Below are 23698 nucleotides of genomic sequence, written 5' to 3' on the forward strand. Positions count from 1 at the left end.
CTCATCCTCCTCATCCACCGATTCCTCACCCTCTTCGGTGTTGTGTACATTCTTATCCTCACAGAGTATTAATTCGTCCCCGCTGGAATCCACCACCACAGGTCCCTCTGTACGTTCTGGAGGCTGGTCTCCCTGGAAGAGTTGATAATTAATTTTTATGAACATCATCTTCTCCACATTTTGTGGAAGCAACCTCCTATACCTTTTGTTGACAAGGTTCCCTGCTGCACTAAAGACTCTTTCGGAGTACACACTGGAGGGGGGGGCAACTCAGGTAAAATAGAGCCAGTTTGTACAGGGGCCTCCAAATTGCCTCTTTTTCCTGCCAGTACAGTTACGGACTATCTGACATGCATACTTGGATGCTGTCACCAATGTAATCCTCCACCATTCTGTCAATGGTGACAGTATCATATGAAGTGACAGCAGACATGTCAGAAATTGTTGCCAGGTCCTTCAGTCTGGACCAGATGTCCAAACTTGGTCCTGCCTACCCTGCATCACCGCCAGCGGGTTGCTTAGGATACCTAAGTTTTTTCCTGGCAGCCCCAGTTGCGGGAGAAAATGAAGAAGGAGCTGTTGACATGTCACGTTCCGCTTCAGCTGACAGTGTTTTCACCAGCAGGTCTTTGCACCTCTGCAGGCTTGTGTCGGCCGGAAAGATCGAGCACGGTGGCCAAAATGTAGTGGTCTGATTTCAACAGATTGACCACCCTGGAATCCTGGCAAAGCAAATGAAGGGCTTCATCCACAAGTCCCACATGCCATGCGGAATCGCTCCGTCTTAGCTCCTCCTTCACTTTCTCCAGCTCCTTCTGCAAAAGCCTGATTAGGGGAATGACCTGACTCAAGCTGGCAGTGTCTGAACTGACTTCACGTGTGGCAAGTTCGAAGGGCTGGAGAACCTTGCACAACACGGAAATCATTCTCCACTACGCTTGAGTCAAGTGCATACCCCCTCCTTTGCCTATGTCATAGGTGGATGTATAGGCTTGAATGGCCTTTTGCTGCTCCTCCATCCTCTGAAGCATATAGAGGGGTGAGTTCCACCGCATCACAACCTCTTGCTTCAAGTGTATGCGGGGCAGGTTCAAGAGTGTTTGCTGGCGCTCCAGTCTTCAGCACGCAGTCGCTGAATGGCGAAAGTGGCCAGAAATTTTTCGGGCCACCCAAAGTGTCTATGGCATGCCCCTGTCGCTTTTCAGAAAATTCTGCACCACCAAGTTTATTGTGTGAGCAAAACATGGGACGTGCTGGAATTTGCCCAGATATAATGCCCGCACAATATTGGTGGCGTTGTCAGATATCACAAATCCCCAGGAGAGTCTAAGTGGGGTAAGCCATTGGGTGATGATTTCCCTCAGTTTCTCTAAGAGGTTGTCGGCGGTGTGCCTCTTACTGAAACTGGTGATACACAGCGTAGCCTGCCTTGGAACGAGCTGGCGTTTCTGAGATGCTGCTACTGGTGACGCTGCTGTTGTTGCTGCGTAAGGTGATACATCTACCCAGTGGGCTGTCACAGTCATATAGTCCTTAGTCTGCCCTGTTCCACTTGTCCACATGTCCGTGGTTAAGTAGACATTGGGTACAACTGCATTTTTCAGGACACTGAGGACACTTTTTCTGACGTTTCTGTACAGTCTCGGTATCGCCTGCCTAGTGAAGTGGAATCTAGACGGGATTTGGAACCGGGGACACACTACCTTCATCAATTGTCTAAATCCCACTGCACTAATGGCGGATACCAGACACCAACATAGCAGTCAAGGCCTCAGTTATACGTTTTGCTTCAGGATGACTGCTGTCACACTTCATCCTCCTCACTAAGGACTGTTGGAGGGTCAATTGTTTAGTAAAAGTAGCGGTGTTCCTACTTCCTCTCTGGGATGATGAACAACTCCCAGCAGCAACAGCAGCAGTGGCAGCAGTAGGCGTAGCAATGCAGGATCCTCAGGAGGAATCCCAGATAGGAGAGTCAGTCATGCCAGTGACATGACCTGCATGACTACTTCCGATCCTGGCTAAGGAGGAAATTGACAAGGAGGGAGTTGACGGTGTGGTTTGCAGGTACTTGGATACAACAGGACAAAGGGATTTAGGTGTCCCTGGACTGCTTACTGTCTTAGCCAAAGGTTATGAACTTGACAGTAACTTTTTCTGAACGCGCTGCAGGTGACGTATAAGGGAGGATGTTCCTAGGTGGTTAACGTCCCTACCCCTACTTATTTCACCTTTACATATGGTACATATGGCAAGACAGTTGTTGTCCAGATTTGGATAGAAATATTGCCAGACCAAAGAGGTGGAATGTTTGGTCTTCTGCCCAGGCATTACCGTGATGGGTTTTTTCATCCCACGGACAACAACTGTCTCCCCCGGAGCCTGATTTAAACAAACCACATCACCATCAGAATCCTCCTTGCCAACTTCCTCCTCAGCACCAGCTACACCAGTATCCTCATCCTATTGTACTTCAACAGTGACATCTTCAATTTGCATATCAGCAAGTGGACTGTGGGTGCTCCTTTCAGCACTTGCAGAGGGCGTGCAAATGATGGAAAGAGCCACCTCTTCCGTCCAGTGCTGGGAAGGTCAGGCATCGCAACCGCCACCACACTTGGACTCTCCTTTGGGTTTTGTGATATCTTCTTAGAACGCACAGTTCTTCGCTGTGCTTTTGCCAGCTTAACTCGTTTGATTTTTTTTAGCGAGATGAGGGCTTCCATCATCATGTGCAGCTGAACCACTAGTCATGAACATAGGGATTGACCTTAGCCGTTCCTTGCCACTCCGTGTTGTAAATGGCATATTGGCAAGTTTACGTTTCTCCTCAGATGATTGAAATATTTTTTTTAAGGTCATTTTCCTGAACTTTGTCATTTGGGATTGTATGTGCCCTCTACTATGACATTGGGCATCGGCCTTGGCAGACGACGTTGATGGCATGTTATCGTCTATGTCATGACTAGTGGCAGCAGCTTCAGCACTAGGAAGAAGTGGTTCTTGATCTTTCCCTATTTTATTTTTATCGGAGAAAGTTTGGTCCTCCATTTATGTTACATTGATATATACGTGCGGCTAAGGCGCACACAAACACAGAAAATAATTTTTTATTATTGGTGGAGACTAGTGCACTTTGGGGGTTACACCACCCTTTAAGAAATGAGCCAGCCGGCTCTTTACTTATGGGACACAGGCGCACGCTTGGCGCTGCTCCTTTGTTGATACACGTGAAGCTACAGTGCACACAATTCACAAAGACAGAAAAAAAGCGCACTTTGAGGGTTACTCCACCCTTTAACAGACAGACGCACGCTTGGCACTGCAACTTTGAGGATGCACGTACAGTGCACACAATTCACAAACACAGAAAAAAATATATATTTTTTGGAGTGCACTTTGGGGGTTGCAGCACCCTTTCATGGACGAGACATCCGGCCCTTTACTTATGACACTGGCGCACGCTTGACGCTACTTTGTTGATGCACGTGCGGCTACTGCTCACACAATTCACAAACACAAAAAAATATATATTTTTTGGAGTGCACTTTGAGCGTTACAGCACCCTTTAATGGACAAGCCAGTCGGCCCTTTGCTTATGGGACACAGGCGCACGCTTGGCGCTGCTCCTTTGTTGATGCACGTGCAGCCACAGTGCACACAATTCACAAACACAGAAAATTATTTTTTATTTTGTTTGGAGTGCACTTTGGGGGTTACACCACCCTTTAACAGATGAACCAGCCGGCCCTTTTTTTTTGCACTTGGGGGGAGCACCCCTGATGGACAGAGCACCCCCTGGACAACACTACAGCACCCCTTTAGGACTGGGACACTGCACAGGACTTTGGAGTGGACACAGCCCCTATGGACAACTGACTGCACAACACAATCCAGCCAGCCCCTATGGACTTTGGAGGAGTGGACACAGCCCCTATGGACAACAGCAGCACAGCACAACACAGCCAGCCCCTATGGACTTTGGAGGAGTGGACTCAGCCCCTATGGACAACAGCAGCACAGCGCAGCACAGCACAACACTTCACTGCACTACACTACACTACACAGCCCAGCCAGCCCTAACTCCCAACCTCCCTCTTCACTGTCCACAGCCGAGAGAGAAAATGGCGCAGACGCGGGTACCTTATATAGAATCCAAAACCCGCGAGACCCGGAAGGCGGGATGATGACGTTTTGCCTCGATTTCAGATCCAAGTCAGGCGGGAAAATTCGAGCCTGACTTAAATCGGCCTCGGATCAGGGGGGCTCGGGGGGGTTTGCATTTCAGAAATCCAAACCCGCTCTCCCCTAGTATAAATATGGCTACTATGTATGAAAAATGGTGACTATAGGCCTGATTCAGAATTGTACGATGTTAGCGCAGCAATGCTAACATATGCTACTGCCGCATGAGGAATTTGGTGTATATAGACATCTCCTAATGGCTTCTGTGATACGCTGCTGTGTGTCAGGCTTACTCAGATGGTCAGTGGCTGACCGATGGTAATCTAAGTTTTCTCAGGATGGTTTCCGGAACTCCACTGCCGAGGCCAGGAAATCTGCAATGGAAGACACAGACCTTATCCTCTTCACGCCCAGAAAACGGGGCCAATGCTCCCTGTTTTCTGGGATTCAGGCCATCTCCACAAGCTCCTCCAACACAGCAACCAGTGCTGCAGCTGCTTCGCAGCACATTCACACTGCAACTCTGGCACATAAGCAGAGCAGTCAACTCACCATTGAAGCTGTCCCCTCTCTTTTAGAATGTAAGCTCTTACGAGCAGGGCCCTCTACCCTCTTGTGCTTCTCCCTACTTTAGTTTCATCTACTTCTTACTCACCACTTGGGCACCTAACACTTGGTTGCTTATGCTCTGTTGCTTATCTGGGTGTTATGGTCGCTAATGTAGCAATATATATTATCCATGTCCTGATCCTGTATTGTATTGTTCTGTGTGTTGCTTGTCTACAATTTGTTTATGTACTTTGTAAGGCGCTGCGGAACACTTGTGGTGCCATATAAATACATGATAATAATAATAATACACAAACCATCGGGTTTGTGTACATTTCTGAATAAGGCCCTGTAGCCCTTTAGGGTAGTCTAGTTGGATCCCTAGCTGTAATTTGGATGTAATCGTTGCCTTTTTGATTTTTTACATGTAAATATCTATTTTTATAAGCATAGCATAATGCTGCTTTAGGCAGACCAGCTACAATAAGAAGGCGAAATAGCTACACAAATTTGCAGTCTCTGCACACAAACTTCTAGCAGATACAATTTTGGGGAAAAAAAACACAGGTCTCCATATTTGTACGACCTATATATTGAATTATGAAAGAAGCTGCTTAAATCCGTGCACTATCCAGTTATGTTATATCTTGTACAACATAGATATGAATTTGTATAGTTAAATATAAGTTTACGGTACATCATCTTATAACTGTCCTAGTTCCCAGCCCGGCTTCAATATGGTTCTCCATAATATTTTTATCAATAGACGCTGCCATCTAGAGCCAAGCATACAGTTAACACTTGTATTGTTAAACAGTGATTAAGCATCATTTGTACAGATATTATGCTTAAACTGGGACGGAGCTCAGCTGCTTAAGTCACAAGGCGTCCAAACCTAGATTGAAAGGAACAGATAAATATGTAAAAGACCCTGCGGTTCTAATGACTTGTAAATGAAAGTAATTAATGGGAGAGAAAAAAAGGGAGAAAGAAAAAGTGAATGAGGAGGAAGAGTGAGGGAGTTGGTTTATTGAATTTCCAATGTAAACATGTTATTTGTACTGTCAGAACAAGTACACGGAGTTGAATGTGGGAGTCTTAAATCTGTGTACTTTTTATGGGCATATCCAATTAGCCACAGGGTTTAACCTGCGAATAATTGTCGGTGCGGTATCTATGAGTTACCGCACATTGAATATTCCAGGCGTGGAACCCGGAGCTTTTCCCTGCACTATAAACCCCACAACCTAATTGGATATGCCACTTAGTATATGTAATGAAGGGCTACATTTACTAGGTGGCAGCTTTTACAAACTGCCAATTTACTACCGTTTTAAACAGCAATAATACTAAATGCAAAACACGACAATAGGGTAAAAGCACTAAGAATCGGAGCCTTGTAAAAGCCACTGCTTAGTAAATCTAAAAACAGGAAGAAAAGCCAATGGCGCTGCAAAGAGGGACAAACGTACAGTCACAATAAAATCTGGTGTGTCACGCTGCTGTTTAGGGTTGCCAACCGTATATAGAGAAAACAAAAGGAGATAACAGCGCTGTGAGACTCCATGAAATTAATATATTATAACCAGCTATGTCAAGAAATTATTTAATATACATTCTATAAAAATATAGAAATCATTGGCCAATGTAACACATACACAACAATTATATACAAAATGACACTTGTGATAAACAATCACAATTTATAAAAACGCCAAATCACACTATATCAATAAGCTGCAGTCTGCTGATTTTTTGGGGGAACAATAATATTAACCCCAAATTGCTTTTAGTGCATTTATCGTATGTGAGAGAAATTCCAAATGTAATGTCTCTTTTTCTAGACTCAATAGTTCATCGTATTTCACCTGTTTGATCCTGTTTTTGCAATAGCCCCTATTTGGTGATCAAATTGAGACCAGAAAACCCTTTCGGGTGCAAATGTCCTGTATCTAATGGGGATATAGGGATATCAAATTTCAATAGCCTTCCAGCATAAACCTCTCACTTTTTCCGGTTCATGCCTCACCATGATGCGGGGATGGGGATAAATACCACCACAGACTGAGAAGTACCTTATATGAGCTATGGATGATTGGTAGCGGATTCCGGACTCTGTTTACATCGTGACGGCGTGTGTTCTCCAGGCTCTGCCTCAGTCTGTATTGTGCGGCAAGCGCTACCCTTCCAGTGTTGTATCGGAGGGAGCTGATGCAGCTAGCACCGACATGCTCAAGGGAGGACGCTGCTGTCCCGCTGCTGTCTCAAGGCTGGAAATGTTACTGTGTGTCCAAACAAGTTAGGATCAACAGATGATAAAATCTCTCACATAGATGGTAGTTGTAGCCGTTGATGTAAAGCCATGACGTGTTTCTTCCCATCGGGATTTCCTCAGAGTCCGGAATCCGCTACCAATCATCCATAGCTCATATAAGGTACTTTTCAGCCTGTGGTGGTATTTATCCCCAGCCCCGCATCACGGTGAGGCATGAGCCAGATAAAGTGAGAGGTTTATGCTGGAAGGCTATTGAAATTTGATATCCCTATATCCCCATTAGATACGGGACTGTCACACGCCGCCCTGGAGACCCCAGAATCAGACCCCGTCACCTACCTTTGCGGGTGCTGACCCGCGCTGTCTTCTTGCTCCGGCGCTGTGCGCTGCTTCCCTCTATCTCTGGCCAGTCTCCGCTGTCCTCTGGAAGGTCCCGCTGCTCTGCTGCTCCCACGCTGGCTCCTGCTGGTCGCTGGTCCCTGCTGACTTCGTCTGAGAAGCGCTGTCCTCCGGTCCATGGGCGCAGCCATCTTGGATTGCCCATGTGACACACTACCACCAATGAGAAGTCTTCTCTTTCTCTCTCAGCCTGTCAGCTCCCAGCATCCACTATATAAGGTTCCCCAATGCTGACACAAGTTGCCAGTGCAACTAGTTTCCTAGTGAGCTTTCCCACTGTGCTCCAGTCGCTCCACGTACATTCACAGCTACCGACGTCTACCCCACGGCTATCCAGCCGCTCCACATAGCCACCCAGCTACCAACGTCTACCCATGGCTATTTTGCCATTCCATGTAGCCACCCAGCTGCCAACGTCTACCCATGGCTATCCAGCCGCTCCACGTAGCCACCCAGCTACCAACGTCTACCCACGGCTATCCAGCCGCTCCACGTAGCCACCCAGCTACCAACGTCTACCCACGGCTATCCAGCCACTCCACGTAGCCACCCAGCTACCAACGTCTACCCACGGCTATCCAGCCGCTCCACGTAGCCACCCAGCTACCAACGTCTACCCACGGCTATCCAGCCGCTCCACGTAGCTACCCAGACACCAACGTCTACCCACGGCTATCCATCCGCTCCACGTAGCCACCCAGCTACCAATGTCTACCCACGGCTATCCAGCCACTCCACATAGCCACCAACGTCTACCCACGGCTATCCAGCCACTCCACGGAGCCACCCAGCTACCAACATCTACCCACGGCTATCCAGCCAGTCCATGTAGCCACCCAGCTACCAACATCTACCCACGGCTATCCAGCCGCTCCATGTAGCCACCCAGCTACCAACGTCTACCCACGGCTATCCAGCCGCTCCACGTAGTGACCCAGCTACCAATGTCTACCCACGGCTATCCAGCCGCTCCACGTAGCCACCCAGCTACCAAAGTCTACCCACGGCTATCCAGCCGCTCCACGTAGCTTCTCAGCTCCTAACATCCACACAAGGCTATCCATTCTTTCCAAGTGGCTTCCAAGCTACCACACCACTTCTAGCAGTACTCTAATTCCCTATTAGTTCACTGCTTCCTCTCATGTGGAGGAACTTTATTAAACCAAGTCTCCTCCTGCGGGCGTCTGCGCCAAGTGATACAGGTCCAATGCCCTGTCCGGGAACACAGTCTTTAAATCCCACGATTGTGACAGTTTGCACTAGCCAGATGGACTCGGCAGGTGGTCAAGGATCTGGGGTAGATCCCTCGCAGGATGTACTATCTCATCTGGAAAGACAGGAGACCTCTCAGGCCCAGTTGATCCAGTTCATCCAAGATATGTCATCACGCTTGGACAACATCCAGTCCTTATTGGCTCATCCCGCTCCCACTGGCTCCAAAGCCGCCTCTCCTGTGGTGTCACCTGCTCCCCCGATTCTACCTCCTGCTCGTCTTCAGCTTTCCCCTCCGAGCAAGTTCGATGGCAACCCAAAATTATGCAGGGTTTTTTTAAACAATGCGAAATCCAGTTCGAGCTACAATCACCCAATTTTCCAAGAGCCAGAACCAGGGTGGCATATATCATCTCTCTGCTCTCTGGCCAAGCACTCGACAGGGTCTCGCCCCTTTGGGAGAAATCGGATCCTTTGCTCTCCAACTACCCTGAATTTATTTCCACGTTTCGCAAGATCTTTGACGAACCTGGAAGAACCACTTCCGCATCAGCTGATATTCTACGCCTCCGTCAGGGTAGCAGGACCGTCGGTCATTATGTAGTCCAGTTCCAAACTCTGGCATCAGAACTCAGTTGGAACGAGGACGCTCGCATCGCTGCCTTCTGGAGTGGTCTTTCAGAAAGACTCAAAGACAACCTAGCTTCCCGTGACCTTCCAAACAATTTGGATGATTTAATTTCCCTTTGCAACAAGGTGGATCTTCGTCACAGGGAGCGTGCCTTGGAAAGAGGCAAACTTGACCGCGGAAGGCCACGTCCAGCTTCCCATTTACCCTCTCCTCCTATGGGCGAAGAACCCATGCAGGTCAACCACCCTCATCTATCGGCTGAGGAACGACAGAAAAGGCAGAGACAGAACCTCTGTATGTACTGCGATCTCCTCAACACTTAGTTAGATCCTGTCCCATCCATCCAATTTGTCCGGGAAACGCCTCCTCCTAACTTAAGACAGAGAGGTTAAGTTAGGGGTTGCCATTGAATCACATAGGAAGTCTGATTCCACCATCCAGGCTCACTTAAAGCTTCCCCAAGGTTCCAAAGCTGTATTAGCTCTTCTGGATTCTGGAGCAGCAGAGAACTTTGTCACTACGGACTTTTCCCAGAAACATCAAATCCCCATAGAAGCGTTGCCTCGGGTCATCACTTTAACCGCCATCAATGGTAGTCGCATTACTAGTGGAACCATCACCCATCGTACAGCACCACTTAGACTTACCATTGGGGTGCTCCATACCGAACAACTGTCCTTCCTAGTGATTCCCAAAGCCTTGGACTACCCTGGCTACAGAGACATTCACCACAAATTGATTGGACCACCATGCAAATAACCTCTTGGGGTTCCAATTGCTTCAAAGGCTGCCGTCAGTGGGTATTACCTGTCCGATCTTCTGTCATACAGGCTTCTACTGACCTGCCCAAAGCTTATGGTGGGTTTTTGGATGTCTTCAGCAAACAGAGTGCAGACCTATTACCTCCCCATCGTGATTGGGACTGCCCCATGGATCTGATTCCCGGGAAGAATCCTCCTAGAGGCCGAACCTACCCTCTATCTCTCCCTGAGACTCAAGCTATGTCAGAGTATATTAAAGAGAACTTAAGTAAAGGCTTCATTCGGCCCTCCACGTCTCCAGCCGGGGCTGGATTTTTCTTCGGAAAAAAGAAAGACTGTGGGCTGCACCCGTGTATTGACTACCGGGGTCTTAATGAAATAACTATTAAGTATCACTACCCTCTTCCTCTCATAACAGAGTTGTTTGATAGAGTCAAGGGAGCCACAGTTTTTACCAAACTCGACCGAAGAGGGGCCTATAATTTAATTCGTATCCGTCCAGGCGATGAATGGAAAACGGCCTTCAACACCAGGGATGGGCACTACGAATATCTCGTTATGCCTTTCGGCCTCTGTAATGCTCCAGCCGTCTTCCAGTTTTTCATCAACGAAATCTTCCGGGATCTTTTGTACAAGAGTGTGGTCGTGTACTTGGACGACATTTTGATTTTTTTCTCAAGACCTCCAAACTCATCGAGACCAGGTGAAGGAAGTCCTTCTGATATTGCGGTCCAATCAACTTTTTTGCAAATTAGAGAAGTGTCTGTTTGAAGTCTCAAGTGTACCATTCCTGGGGTACATCATCTCCGGAACAGGCCTTCAAATGGATTCCTCAAAACTACAAGCCATTCTTGATTGGTCTCTTCCTTCTTCCTTAAAATCCATATAAAGGTTCCTAGGATTCGCCAACTATTATCGCAAGTTTGTGAAAGGTTTTTCAACACTGGTAGCTCCTATTACAGCTCTCACCCGTAAGGGAGCAGATCCAACTAAGTGGCCCGTCGAAGCTACCTCGGCATTTCAACTCCTTAAGCAAGCCTTCATCTCCGCTCCCATCTTAAAGCAACTGGATTCCACCCGGCCATTTATCCTGGAGGTGGACGCATCCGCCGAAGGTGTCGGTGCTGTGCTTTCACAGCGGTTTGAAGATGAAAAACTTCAGCCCTGTGGTTTCTTTTCCCGTAAGTTTTTGCCTGCAGAAAAAAACTACACCATCGGGGATCAAGAGTTACTCGCCATGAAACTAGACCTCGAAGAATGGCGATATCTTCTAGAAGGAGCCCATTACCCCATTACCATTTTCACAGACCACAAGAACCTGCTTTATCTTAAATCCGCAAATTGCCTGAACCCTCGTCAAGCCCGGTGGGCAATGTTTTTCTCCAGGTTTAACTTCAAACTCTCCTATCGCCCTGGCTCACAAAACCTCAAAGCAGACGCACTCTCCCATTCCATGACAAGCGACCCTGATCTACCCATGGAACAGCCCCAACCAATCCTGAATCCAGCTTTCTTCGCCTCCACCAAATTATTTTCTATACCCCCGGTTGGGAAGACCTTTGTCGCTCCAGAACTCCGCAAGAAGTTGCTGCATTGGGCCCATGCTTCCCGGTTCTCTGGACACTTGGGTATGGATAAAACCCTTGAATTCATCCAGCGGTCCTATTGGTGGCCTTCGATGAAAAAGGACGTCAGGTCTTATGTATCGTCATGCATCAAATGTGCTCAACACAAAATACCTCGGCGGTTCCACACGGTCAACTCCAGCCTCTAGCAATTCCATCTAAGCCATGGACTCACCTCTCTATGGATTTCATCTCTGAGCTTCCTCCATCTCGGGGCCACAACACCATTTGGGTTATCGTGGATCACTTTTCTAAAATGGCTCATTTTGTACCTCTTACTGGGCTCCAGTCTGCACCTCTACTCGCCCAGAGTTTTATAAAAGAGATCTTCAAGCTCCACGGCCTTCCTCAAGAGATCATCTCAGACATGGGAGTACAGTTCGTAGCGAAGTTCTGGAGGTCACTCTCCTCAGCCCTTCAAATTAAACTAAAATTTTCTACCGCTTATCACCCCCAGACCAATGGTCAGACCGAAAGGGTCAATCAAGACCTGGAACAATTCCTGCGCACTTTTGTCTCCTCCTCCCAAGATGACTGGATTGACCTTCTTCCTTGGGCCAAATTTGCTCACAATAATCATTATCACACGTCCACCAACTCAACTCCTTTTTTTACAATTTTTGGTCATCATCCTCGAGTGCCAGATTTTCCTCTTCTTCCAACATTAGATGTGCCCGCGGCCAAGATGTCTCTTCAACGGTTCTCCAACATCTGGGAAAAGGTTTGTTCCTCTCTGACTAAAACCTCAGCCTGGTACAAGAGATTTGCTGACCGCCAAAGACGAGCGGTCCCCAATTTCCAACCTGGGGATATGGTCTGGCTCTCTACCCGAAACCTAAGACTCCGAGTTCCCTCAATGAAATTTGCCTCGCGGTACATTGGTCCATTCCCAATCGTCAAAGTCTTGAATCCTGTGACCTACAAGCTAAAACTTCCTCCTTTTCTTCGCATTCCAAGTTCTTTCCATATTCCTCTTTTAAAACCACTGGTCTTAAACCGATTTCAGAATGTCCTTCCCAAAGCTTCTAGTGTTCAAACACAACAAGGAGAGAAGTTCGAAGTTGACAGAATCTTAGATTCCCGTTGTCAATACAATCGTCTTCAATACCTCATCGACTGGAAAAATTATGGTCCAGAAGAACGAATCTGGATAAATGCCTCCGATGTCCAAGTGCCCCGTCTGGTCAAAGCGTTCCATATGATATTTCCTCATAAACCAAGGAAGTGTCCGGTGGCCACTCATGAAGAAGGGGGTACTGTCACACGCCACCCTGGAGACCCCAGAATCAGACCCCATCACCTACCTTTGCTGGTGCTGACCTGCGCTGTCTTCTTGCTCCCGTGCTGTGCGCTGCTTCCCTCTCTCTCTGGCCAGTCTCCGCTGTTCTCTGGAAGGTCCCGCTGCTCTACTGCTCCCACGCTGGCACCTGCTGGTCGCTGGTCCCCGCTGACTTCTTCTGAGAAGCGCTGTCCTCCGGTCCATGGGCGCAGCCATCTTGGATTGCCCATGTGACACGCTACCACCAATGAGGAGTCTTCTCCTTCTCTCTCAGCCTGTCAGCTCCCAGCGTCCACAATATAAGGTTCCCCAATGCTGACACAAGTTGCCAGTGCAACTAGATTCCTAGCGAGCTTTCCCACTGTGCTCCAGTCGCTCCATGTAGCTTCCCAGCTACTGACGTCTACCCCACGGCTATCCAGCCACTCCACGTAGCTTCCCAGCTACCAACGTCTACCCACGGCTATCCAGCCGTTCCACGTAGCCACCCAGCTACCAACGTCTACCCACGGCTATCCAGCTGCTCCACGTAGCCACCCAGCTACCAACGTCTACCCACGGCTATCCAGCCGCTCCATGTAGCCACCCCAGCTACCAACGTCTACCCACGGCTATCCAGCCGCTCCACGTAGCCACCCAGCTTCCAACGTCTACCCACGGCTATCCAGCCGCTCCACGTAGCCACCCAGCTACCAACATCTACCCACAACTATCCAGCCGCTCCAAGTAGCCACCCAGCTACCAACGTCTACCCACGGCTATCCAGCCGCTCCATGTAGCCACCCAGCTACCAACGTCTACCCACGGCTATCCAGCCACTCCACGTAGCCACCCAGCTACCAACATCTACCCACGGCTATCCAGCCACTCCATGTAGCCACCCAGCTACCAACGTCTACCCACGGCTATCCAGCCGCTCCACGTAGCAACCCAGCTACCAACGTCTACCCACGGCTATCCAGACGCTCCACGTAGCTTCTCAGCTACCAATGTCTACCCACGGCTATCCAGTCTTTCCAAGTGGCTTCCAAGCTACCGCACCACTTCTAGCAGTACTCAAATTCCCTATTAGTTCACTGCTTCCTCTCATGTGGAGGAACTTTATTAAACCAAGTCTCCTCCTGCGGGCGTCTGCGCCAAGTGTTACAGGTCCAAGGCCCAGTCCAGGAACACAGTCTTTAAATCCCACGATTGTGACAGCGACATTTGCAACCGAAAGGGTTTTCTGGTCTCAATTTGATCACCAAATAGGGGCTATTGCAAAAACAGGATAAAACAGGTGAAATACGATGAACTATTGAGTCTAGAAAAAGAGACATTACATTTGGAATTTCTCTCACATACGATAAATGAACTAAAAGCATTTTGGGGTTAATATTATTGTTCCCCAAAAAATCAGCAGTCTGCTGCTTATTGATATAGTGTGATTTGGTGTTTTTATAAATTGTGAATGTTTAGCACAAGTGTCATTTTGTATATAATTGTTGTGTATGTGTTACATTGGCCAATGATGTGTATATTTTTATAGAATGTATATTAAATAATTTCTTGACGCTTAGTAAATCTAGCCTAAAGACTTTATAAGATATCCCAAACTCTGGGGCAGATGTAGTCAGCTCTGGAAAGTGATAAATTGGAGTGTGATAAACCACCAATCAATCAGCTCTTAATTGTAATTTTTCAAATACAGCCTGTAACATGACAGTTAGGAGCTGAGTGGCTGGTAGTTTATCACTTTCCAATTTATCACTTTCCAGAGCTTAGTACATCTCCACCTCAGTCTTTTCAAGTTGCAATGTGTACCATTAAAGACATGTATACTCATATGGAATAGCCTGTGACTTACAGGAACTGGTGTGATTTCGGCCATTTAGCCCATAGATTTAGAGAGGCGATTATTTTAAAGGAAATACAACCTAATTTTGCCTTTTAAGTTATTGCTGCTTAAATCTATTGGCTAAATCACTGGAATCGTGCCGCTTCCTGGAGCTCACAGGCTTATTACATCAGTGCCGGAGTTTGGGACAGCATATCAAGACTTTAAAGCACAAACGAAGAGGCACATGGATTTAAGACACCGAATCCAACTCTGTAACCAGTTCATACACTACAATCAATAGCTGGATTCTTATCTTTGGACATACTGAGTAATCCATCTCCCCATCATTACCACTCCCTCTTTTTCTTTCCACTTTTTTCCTCTCATTAATTACTGTCACCAAAAGTTGTGTCAAGCGCTGGATCTTTTCCATATTTACCTATTACTCTAAAAGTTGTTATGCACAGGTGATTCTGGCTATGTAACCTGACCATCATCAGCCAGGAGTAACTTTGTATCTGGATCATCAAACCATGTTGCAATGCAAGGGGTGTAAACACATTTATTTATTCATTCTTTTTTTGCATGTAGGGAAAATACTGGCTGCTTTGTCTCTAGCCCTCAAATGCTGGACAGCTTTATTATTTAGATTACTGCAATTTAGATTTGAGTTTGGACACGCCACTCTCACATATAAATCTATCTGCATGTTTTAAACCTGCCCCACCTGCAGTGCAGCATGGTTTTGCAAAACTTACTTGCTCTTTTTTACCTTGCTCCCAACTCAGAATCAGCTCCTATGTGTGTTAGTCTGGTAATGTGACCTGCATTCTGGTACCTGTTCCAGTAGAAATCTGAGCAGGAGATGTATTATAGCAGCAGGGATGATGCCGCTATAGCTCTACCTGCTTTGCCTCTTTACTGAGGTGAATCAGGAAGCAGTACAAACTAGGTATTTTAACATCACATCTGCCGGAAGTGGGTGAGTGAATCCTTTGCCAGATCCCACTGCACATCAGCCTAGTGCTCACCTCCCGGCCGGCTCCAGTGGTCATGTGAGCATCGCAAGATCTCTCATGCACAAGCCAGAGCCTAGCAGCCGCCACAGCCAGGGACAGTACTGCGGTGGGGCAACGACAGCTTCAGCTATTGAAATCGTTACCTGCAGCTGTTAGAACGGTCAGTGCCACTGACCATACATACATTGGCTTGCACATCGGCGCGATAACATAATGATGTTCCAAACCTCACAACGTTGGAGCAACTTAAATAAAGACAGAGGCTAGGTTACTGTGCGGGCATGGCAAGGATCCTGGGAGCATACCTGTCACTTCTCATTATGGCACGTACCAATGGCATGTACTGTATGTGTGGCACCCATTAATCTGTGTACTGTATATTGATACTAAAATTGTTAGCTATTATTTATATATGACTATTATTATGTAAAGGGGTCTTTCACGGAATTAAGGCAATATACAGAAAAGCTCATTTTAAGCAATTTTTGGATTATACAGAGCTGTTTTTTCTTCTTAGTGAACTTAATTAGTAGAGAGAAAGGTAGAGTCTTTATTATGGTGCACTAAATTCAGCCCACACTGAGCATTGTATACAGTTAAAACTTTTTATACTTTATTAATTTGACATTAAAATCGTATTACAAGGAATTGCCGATCAGGCGAAATATTTAAAATCCAATTAAGAATTGAATATAGAAAAGTATGTGCATAGAAAGAAGAAATAATGTGTTTAAAACTTAAATTAAATACCACCGGTTATATATATAAATTCCTCCTTGGGATTGGCTTACAATATATTGTAATTCTCAAAATTCTCACAATATTATTTGTTTATTACACATGGACTTATCACTCTGTGTTATTACCCTATATGGGCAGTGTTCCTTTATGGTGAGAATTTCTTCCTACAGCTACTGTGATGTGACAGCTTATATAACAGATAGATAGTTTGTAATGTAATGTAATTATAAGTGACAGTCTGGGGCTGGTTACATTAATAACAATCACTTTCCCCTGCTTCACAGCAGTATAAATGCTGTCTTGGTTCTGAGCTAAGTAGCTCTGTGTAATTTGCACTATGTTTTTCTTCTTGGTGAGTAAGTTTTGGTTATTATATAATATATATATATATATATGTGATCAGTTAATGGAGAAACTAGATATACAAATGAACAGACAGAGTTATAAATGTACCTACAAATGAATCGCCGTATAGTCTCCCGAATTGTTTTCCTGCTGATCCCCATCACATGTTAGTTATAGTTATATATAGTACACTGATTCCCTGGAATGTATTTTATCACTTGATGAAAATGTTACTGTATAAAGTATTAGCATTGTTAGTTATTCATCTGATCAGCAATGGACAATAGTTTCTTTCTGCTGAAGGGAAGGGCCTTGCCGCCACGACTTCACTATGTTGCAATTGCATTCTTACTCCATCAATCATAATGATTCCTGAGAAAAAGTCATTAAGGGCTATATTGATTATGGCTTCAATGTAAAATGGAGAATTTGACTTTTGAACCAGGGATAACAGATATTAGACTGTGGAACCCTCCAAATAAATTGTTTCAGGTGTCTTGGTGGACAGTTGTATGTGCTTTCAGTGCTGTGTGTTGGTCCATCACATTAGAGCTTAAATACTTTCTTGTGCCAATTTCCCCTTTATACCCTCAATTCACCTAACCTCTATCTCCAACATCATCTCACCCTAACACAAGCCGTATTTACAACTTGAGCCGCTGGTATACTCAGTTCAGGATAGCCTAGGTTAGGACAAGCTGTAAATATGGCTTGTGTTATGGTGAGATGATGTTGGAGATAGAGGTTAGGCGAATTGAGGGTATAAAGGGGAAATTGGCACAAGAAAGTATTTAAGCTCTAATGTGATGGACCAACGGAATTGGTATGTAATGTCGACGGCTCATTAACCACCAGATGAAATTCCAATGCCGGAAGCCCGAACGGTCTACATCCTGGCAGGGGCTGGTAAGTACCGTAACCCTCCCCTGTTCCCCCCTAACCCTAGCCCTCCCTTAGGGGTGCCTAACCCTATCTTCTCCCCCGGTGGTGCCTAACCCTAACCTCACCCCAGTGGTGCCTAACACTAACCCCTACTTCCTGCACCCTAAACCTAACCCTCCCAGGGGGGTGCCTAACCCTAACCTCCACCCAGTAGTGCCTAACCCTAAACCCCCTTTCCCCTAGCCTAACCGTGACCCTCCCCCTGGGGGTGCCTAAACCTAACCCTCCCCCCCGCAGCTAACAGCTGAAAAGCCCCGCTTACCTTCATTCTGGATGCCGGCTGTCAGGATTTCAGCGTGGGGCTAAAGATAGGAATTGGGATTTTGACGCCTATCTTTAGTCCTGGATCCGGCTTCCATTGTCGGGATTCTGACGACCGACATTCACATCCCTTATTTATGTTGTGCTGTTCAATTATCCCTAACTAATTGTTTTGCCTGTATTTTGCTAGACCTGCATGGGGTATACATAAGATTTGTCGACACTTAAGTTATCGACAGTCAAAATTTGGACAGCGTAAAGTCAATGGGAGAATGTCGAAACAGTACTAATTTTATTTAGATCATACTAACCATGCCTATGTGGTGCTTTAGAAAGTTATAATGCCGACACGGTTGATATGCATTGAATAACAGTAGTAATACATTAGCATTGTCCTGTCAACATTATGCCGTCAACATTTTAACTACATCCTCTACATAGTATGTAAATCTGTAGGGTCTATTTACTAAGTAGTGTTAGGAGACAGAGTGAAAAGTGATAAGGTGCCAGCCAATCATCTCTCAACTGCCATCTCACAGGTTGTGTTTGAAAAATGACAGTTGGGAGCTGATTGGCTGGTACTTTATCACTTTTCACTCTGTCTCCTAACACTGCTTAGTAAATAGACCCCTGTATCTGTGACTGAAAATGCCTCATAGGAACCCAAACTTGTTATATGAATAGGGCAATTAATGTTTATTAATGTGCCGATTTAATTTTGCCTTCGTAGAGGGACTCGTGGGAGCAGACTGTACCTGACACATTAAACCAGTTGGATGCTTTGTGCACAGACACCTCACAAACTGTATCATCATCCACAAATTGCCTCTCATCTGAAAATGGAGCTGTTCACTATCGCAGTGCAAGCAGAGGTTCTTCTTCCACACAGGGGACGCAGTCTTACTCATTGCATGCTCTTGATGATGTGCATTATTCCTCCAGCTTCCCAGCTACGTCCTCCTATGCATTCTCACCGTTTATGACAGTAACCAATGAACTGACTCCCAAGATGGTTCATCACCTCTCTCCGGAGGACTCCGCGGAGACAAATTCCCTGCAAGACAATACCGCTTGGCCAAAGGATGACGCAAATACAGTATGGGGCCCATATGAAGCTAGAAGGAGCTACTAAAGAACTGTATTATTTATTCCTTAATGTAATGGTTTGTGCAATCATTCTTGCTCTTGTAATACAACGATGGATCAAGCTAACAATAGCAAGTGGTCAGTGGGGTCGCTATGGGGGTGCAGGGGGTGCCGACCACACTGCGTCTCATCCTCGGAGGAGATAACACCAAAATACCGGCTCCTCCTCAGTGACAGGAGCCAGGTGCTGCAGTGTGATATTCTCCTGCAGCAACCGGCTCCTGTTACAGGGGAGGAGCCAACAGTGCAGCAGGCAGCAGCCAATGGGGGCAGCCCAGCATCACCAAGAATGCTGGGCACGCCCCCAGAGGGATTTCCCATAAGGCCACACCCTTTTTTGTTAGGACACATCCCATTTTTGGGCACTTGTGGCTCAGCCATGCTAGGAGAATATAGGGTGCGCACCGGTTGTCACCAGACCCAGTGACGCCTCTGCAAGTGGTTTGTAAAGTTGTACCCATAACAGATTACAAGGGCAATAGAGGTCACTTACTAAGCTGCAGAAATGCAGGTCCACAGCATAAATTATGTTTTGTGAAGTCATGCAAATATTTTTGCATTATTGCTTCTGTTTGGAGTGGCGAGCACGCAAATTGATGAATCAAGATTGTGTTGAAAGCCGGTGTGCAAAATATTGCTCCATCTACTAATATAATATAATGGCGGCACAGGAATGCATTTTATATTACACCCACTTGCAAAAAGAAATTAGATTTCATGTTATTTTAATAAGAGATAAATAAGGCTCAAACAAGCAGTATTTTCTGACAAAAATCTAAAAGGGTATTGTCCCAAATATTTAAACTCTAAGGCCCGTATTCAATTTGAGGCGAAAAGTCCGGATCCGCGATACTTTTTCGCCGATGACGTCATTTTCGCCTGTTTTGCTTTTACCCTGTATTCAATTTGAAAGACTTTCCGCCTTGGCGGAAAGTCAATGCAATGTACTAGGCAAAAAAGTTTCGCCTATTAATAGCAGGCGGAAAAAAGCAGGCGGAAAGGTTTTTGGGTGCAATGTTGCAGTAACCCCCCTGCAGCCTTCAGTCCCCCAAACGTAAACTTTGTCAAAAAAAATTAAAAAACAGTTAAGTACACCCCAAAAAATGACTTTGAAAAAGGGGGCGAAAAAAAAAAAAGTTAGAGTACAAAGTTAAAAACTAGTGAACTTGACTCTGGGGGTTCCCCAAGTATGCCCCATGCGTTTTTTTGATTGCAGGTGCTTGCAGAAGGTGGATTTTTCATGATTTTTTCAACTCCACTTTAGCAACTTTTAAATATGCTGATCCCCATTTTCAAGTGCCCCAAATTTTCTGGGATAACTTATTTTCTGCAAAAAATACTCCTGAATACTATTCTGCACCACGTATACAAAAACGCTATTTAGCAGCTATTGAGCCCATTTAAAAACACCAAATACCTTCAGCAAATCGGGGGGTATCCATATCCAACCCCCATGTCAGAGCATCTTTTGAGGGGTATCAGGCTGATTTCCCCAAATCTGACAGGACTTTCTGCCTGTTCAAGTTTCGCCGGGTCCCGTTTTCACGTACTTTCAAATTGAATACGGGGTAAAGCGGGCACGCGCGCAATACTATTCTGCCTACAAAACAGGCGAAGTAGGAGGACAGTCCGGGCCGTGAAAAGTATTGCGGCTCGGCTCAAATTGAATACGGCTCTATGTGACCTTTTCGCTTTTGCCAGCAATTGCATTCCCATTGGGGCTACAGTCCTGAAAATAGGGGCGCTTTAAGAAAGGAGGGTGCCCGTGTGCTGTCTCCATGTGGGTACCTTCCTCTCTAGCGGAGCAATAGATTCTGGCAGTGTGCCAGCATCTACAACGCATGTGCTGGTCTCCAGGAACATGGCAGCTGTGTCATGTTCCCGATGACCTCTCTATTGCGCATGCGAAAAACCTGAGGGAAAATTGCCAGACCATTTTGCCTGTGTTTTCTGCAGTGCCAACGCTGGACTCCAGCGAGTAAAATATAGAGGTGCAGGGTGTGTGATGTGGGCTCCCCTTGACCTAGGGCCCCGAGTACACCTTACCTCCTGCACCCATTGTAGGCACTGTTTATACAAGTTGATTTAATAGGCTCATTTGCAAAAATAAAAATCTCCTACACATCTGTAAATTTGCGGTTAGTAAGTTACTCATAATAGACTACTCTGCTTTAACATAAATGTTTAGCTTTAATAGAAAACTGGAAGCAATTCCTATGGTACAATACCCAAATAGATGGTGCAATATCCGAAGTTAAAGGAACATTACACCTAAAATGGACGTTAGTCAATGTAAATGAATTACTACTGTAGAAACTTTTACACATACACACATGGAGCAGGTTTACAGTAATCCCAAATGGATTCTTACATGCAGGATTATTTTTACAGTGCACGCTGCTGCCTTAAACTCACTACCATTTTTTAAATGGAAGGAAAATGGATGATTGGTATTGGTAAGACCAATGAGCGGAACAAAAGAAAATTAGAAGAATAAAAATGAATATTATATTATTTTTATTCTGTGGCCCATTGCTGTTATATGTGTTTTCCCTAAATTGCTGTAGCCTTAAATATCTAGTAAGAAAGAAAAATTAATTAGTGCAATGTATAAAAAATGAACGAATAAAATAGGTTTTACATACAGGAAATTTGAATGCTACAAGTTGTATATTTGTATCAGAAAACTTGTGTTTTATACTTAGCGCCCCTTTGATATGTAAGATATATATTTCTAATCTCTCCATTTTCCTTCACAGAGACCCTTTCAAAAGATATGGATCTGATTTCTAGATTTTTTTTAATTTTGACCTTTATTAAAAAATATATAGACTGGTGATAAGCCTATGTCATTATTCAAAGAACGACTAACAAAGACTTCTATTGGTATAAATTGGGATACACATTTGTAATGCCAGTAAATTCACACATAGGGTAAAACTACTATGCTAAAATAATACGAGAACATCCATTCTGACACTTTGTTTAACATGTTTAAATGTTTGACCTGTACTATTAGAGTTTCTGACATTTTTACAACAGATATGGAGAGCTTAGAGAATACTTATAGATCTGACTTTCAAGCGCTCTCTTGGTATAATTCAGGGGCACCAGTCAATCCCGGTACTGGGCAAGCAGGTATGGCAACTACCTAAGCAGAAGCTGCGCTTGGGGTTGCATCATCTTTGGGGTGTTCTTGTGCCTCCCTGGCGGTCTCGGGTGTGGGTTCTGCTTGTACCAGCAAATTCTCAGTGTCCTGGCTATTTTACATTATAAATGTTACATCATAATAGCAGATAAGATAGCCTTAACAGAACAAAACAAATGTATATTTGAAATGATTATTGTAGTTAATGGTAAATACTTATTTCATGTAATAAAACTGGAAGTAGAAACAAAGTCAACCAACACTGGTCTCAGTCTAAAACTGATTGAACACATGATCTTTAGCCAATTAGACACAAATAATAAAAAAAATATTTAATAAAAATGTAAATATACAATAAAACATAGGCTAAGGTTCATTGCTCATATCATACAACTTATGGTTTTGAATGAACCGTCATTGAAGTGATCAGAAACATCCAGGCAATCTAATCCAAGACCTGTATCAGATATCAAAAATCATTAGTCATATAGATGGTCAATGAGAAATGTACTGTAGGCAAGAAGGAAGGTTCGTAATGTACCAATCAGGTTCTTCTTCATTTCCACATTAGATCAAAGACTATCCCTGTGAGGCAGCCCCTGCAAATATCTTAAAGCAATTTAGTATCTATGTTCAGATTTATCTTTTCATTTTTATTAAACAATTTTTAAATGTATGTAACTGTCTTAAGATTGTTTGGGGGAGATTCAATTAGAGGAGAATGGCTATTCTGAACAGCACATTTCGACCAGCGTCATCACTAGTTTTTCATCACATTCCATAGAGGTGCGTAGTAAAACAATCGATGTTGCAGATACCGTATATGGCATATATGTGTGCTGCCAAGAATTGCAGTAATGTTCGGCCGCACATCAAGCTGAATTGAATTGCCCCCTATATTTTGTCAGTTTTAGAATGAGCCCGTGCTGGTGAATTATTTTATCTTTTCGGTTCTTGTTGATTTGAGGTTTTGCAGTGCCTCATACCACCAGCAGAGATTTTGTGATGCCCCGCCAGGTGATGTATACAGTAGGTGTGTTAAGTTGAGTTGTTTGCGTACTTAGCTGTTTGGGGAAGAAATTCCTCTATGCTGTTTCACTTCCTGTTATCTTCTTATTCCACCAGAGAGGTAAGGAGGATTAGTCCAGACAGTTTGGGTAATAAAAGTCACATATACAGCTTCACACAATACATTCAAACAATAGAAATTCACATAAATCAATTAATACACCCTATGGCAGTTTATTTAGCAGGAACTCCAAAGTAGGCTGAGAGGTAAATTGAGTTACACTTCACAGTTCATAAGAAAATTCAAGAACTGTCGCATTCAGAATAAAGTTTTGTTTGCCATCAATTTTATA

The 23698-nt window shown here is 45.1% G+C and overlaps 1 protein-coding gene across 1 annotated transcript in view; it reads left to right on the forward strand.

Annotated features, from left to right (window-relative positions):
* Positions 1–19175, forward strand: part of POU2AF2 (POU class 2 homeobox associating factor 2) — a 154574-nt gene extending 135399 nt beyond the window's left edge. Inside the window, exon 5 of the mRNA XM_088481409.1 lies at positions 18774–19175. Within this exon, the coding sequence (XP_088337535.1) occupies positions 18774–19175 (402 nt within the window). The remainder of the gene's footprint in view (positions 1–18773) is intronic.
* The last annotated feature ends 4523 nt before the right edge of the window (positions 19176–23698 follow it).

The sequence above is a fragment of the Taudactylus pleione genome, unplaced genomic scaffold, assembly GCF_031769625.1.
Source record: "Taudactylus pleione unplaced genomic scaffold, aTauple2 ptg000270l, whole genome shotgun sequence".
In the NCBI taxonomy this organism is placed as follows: Eukaryota; Metazoa; Chordata; class Amphibia; order Anura; family Myobatrachidae; genus Taudactylus; species Taudactylus pleione.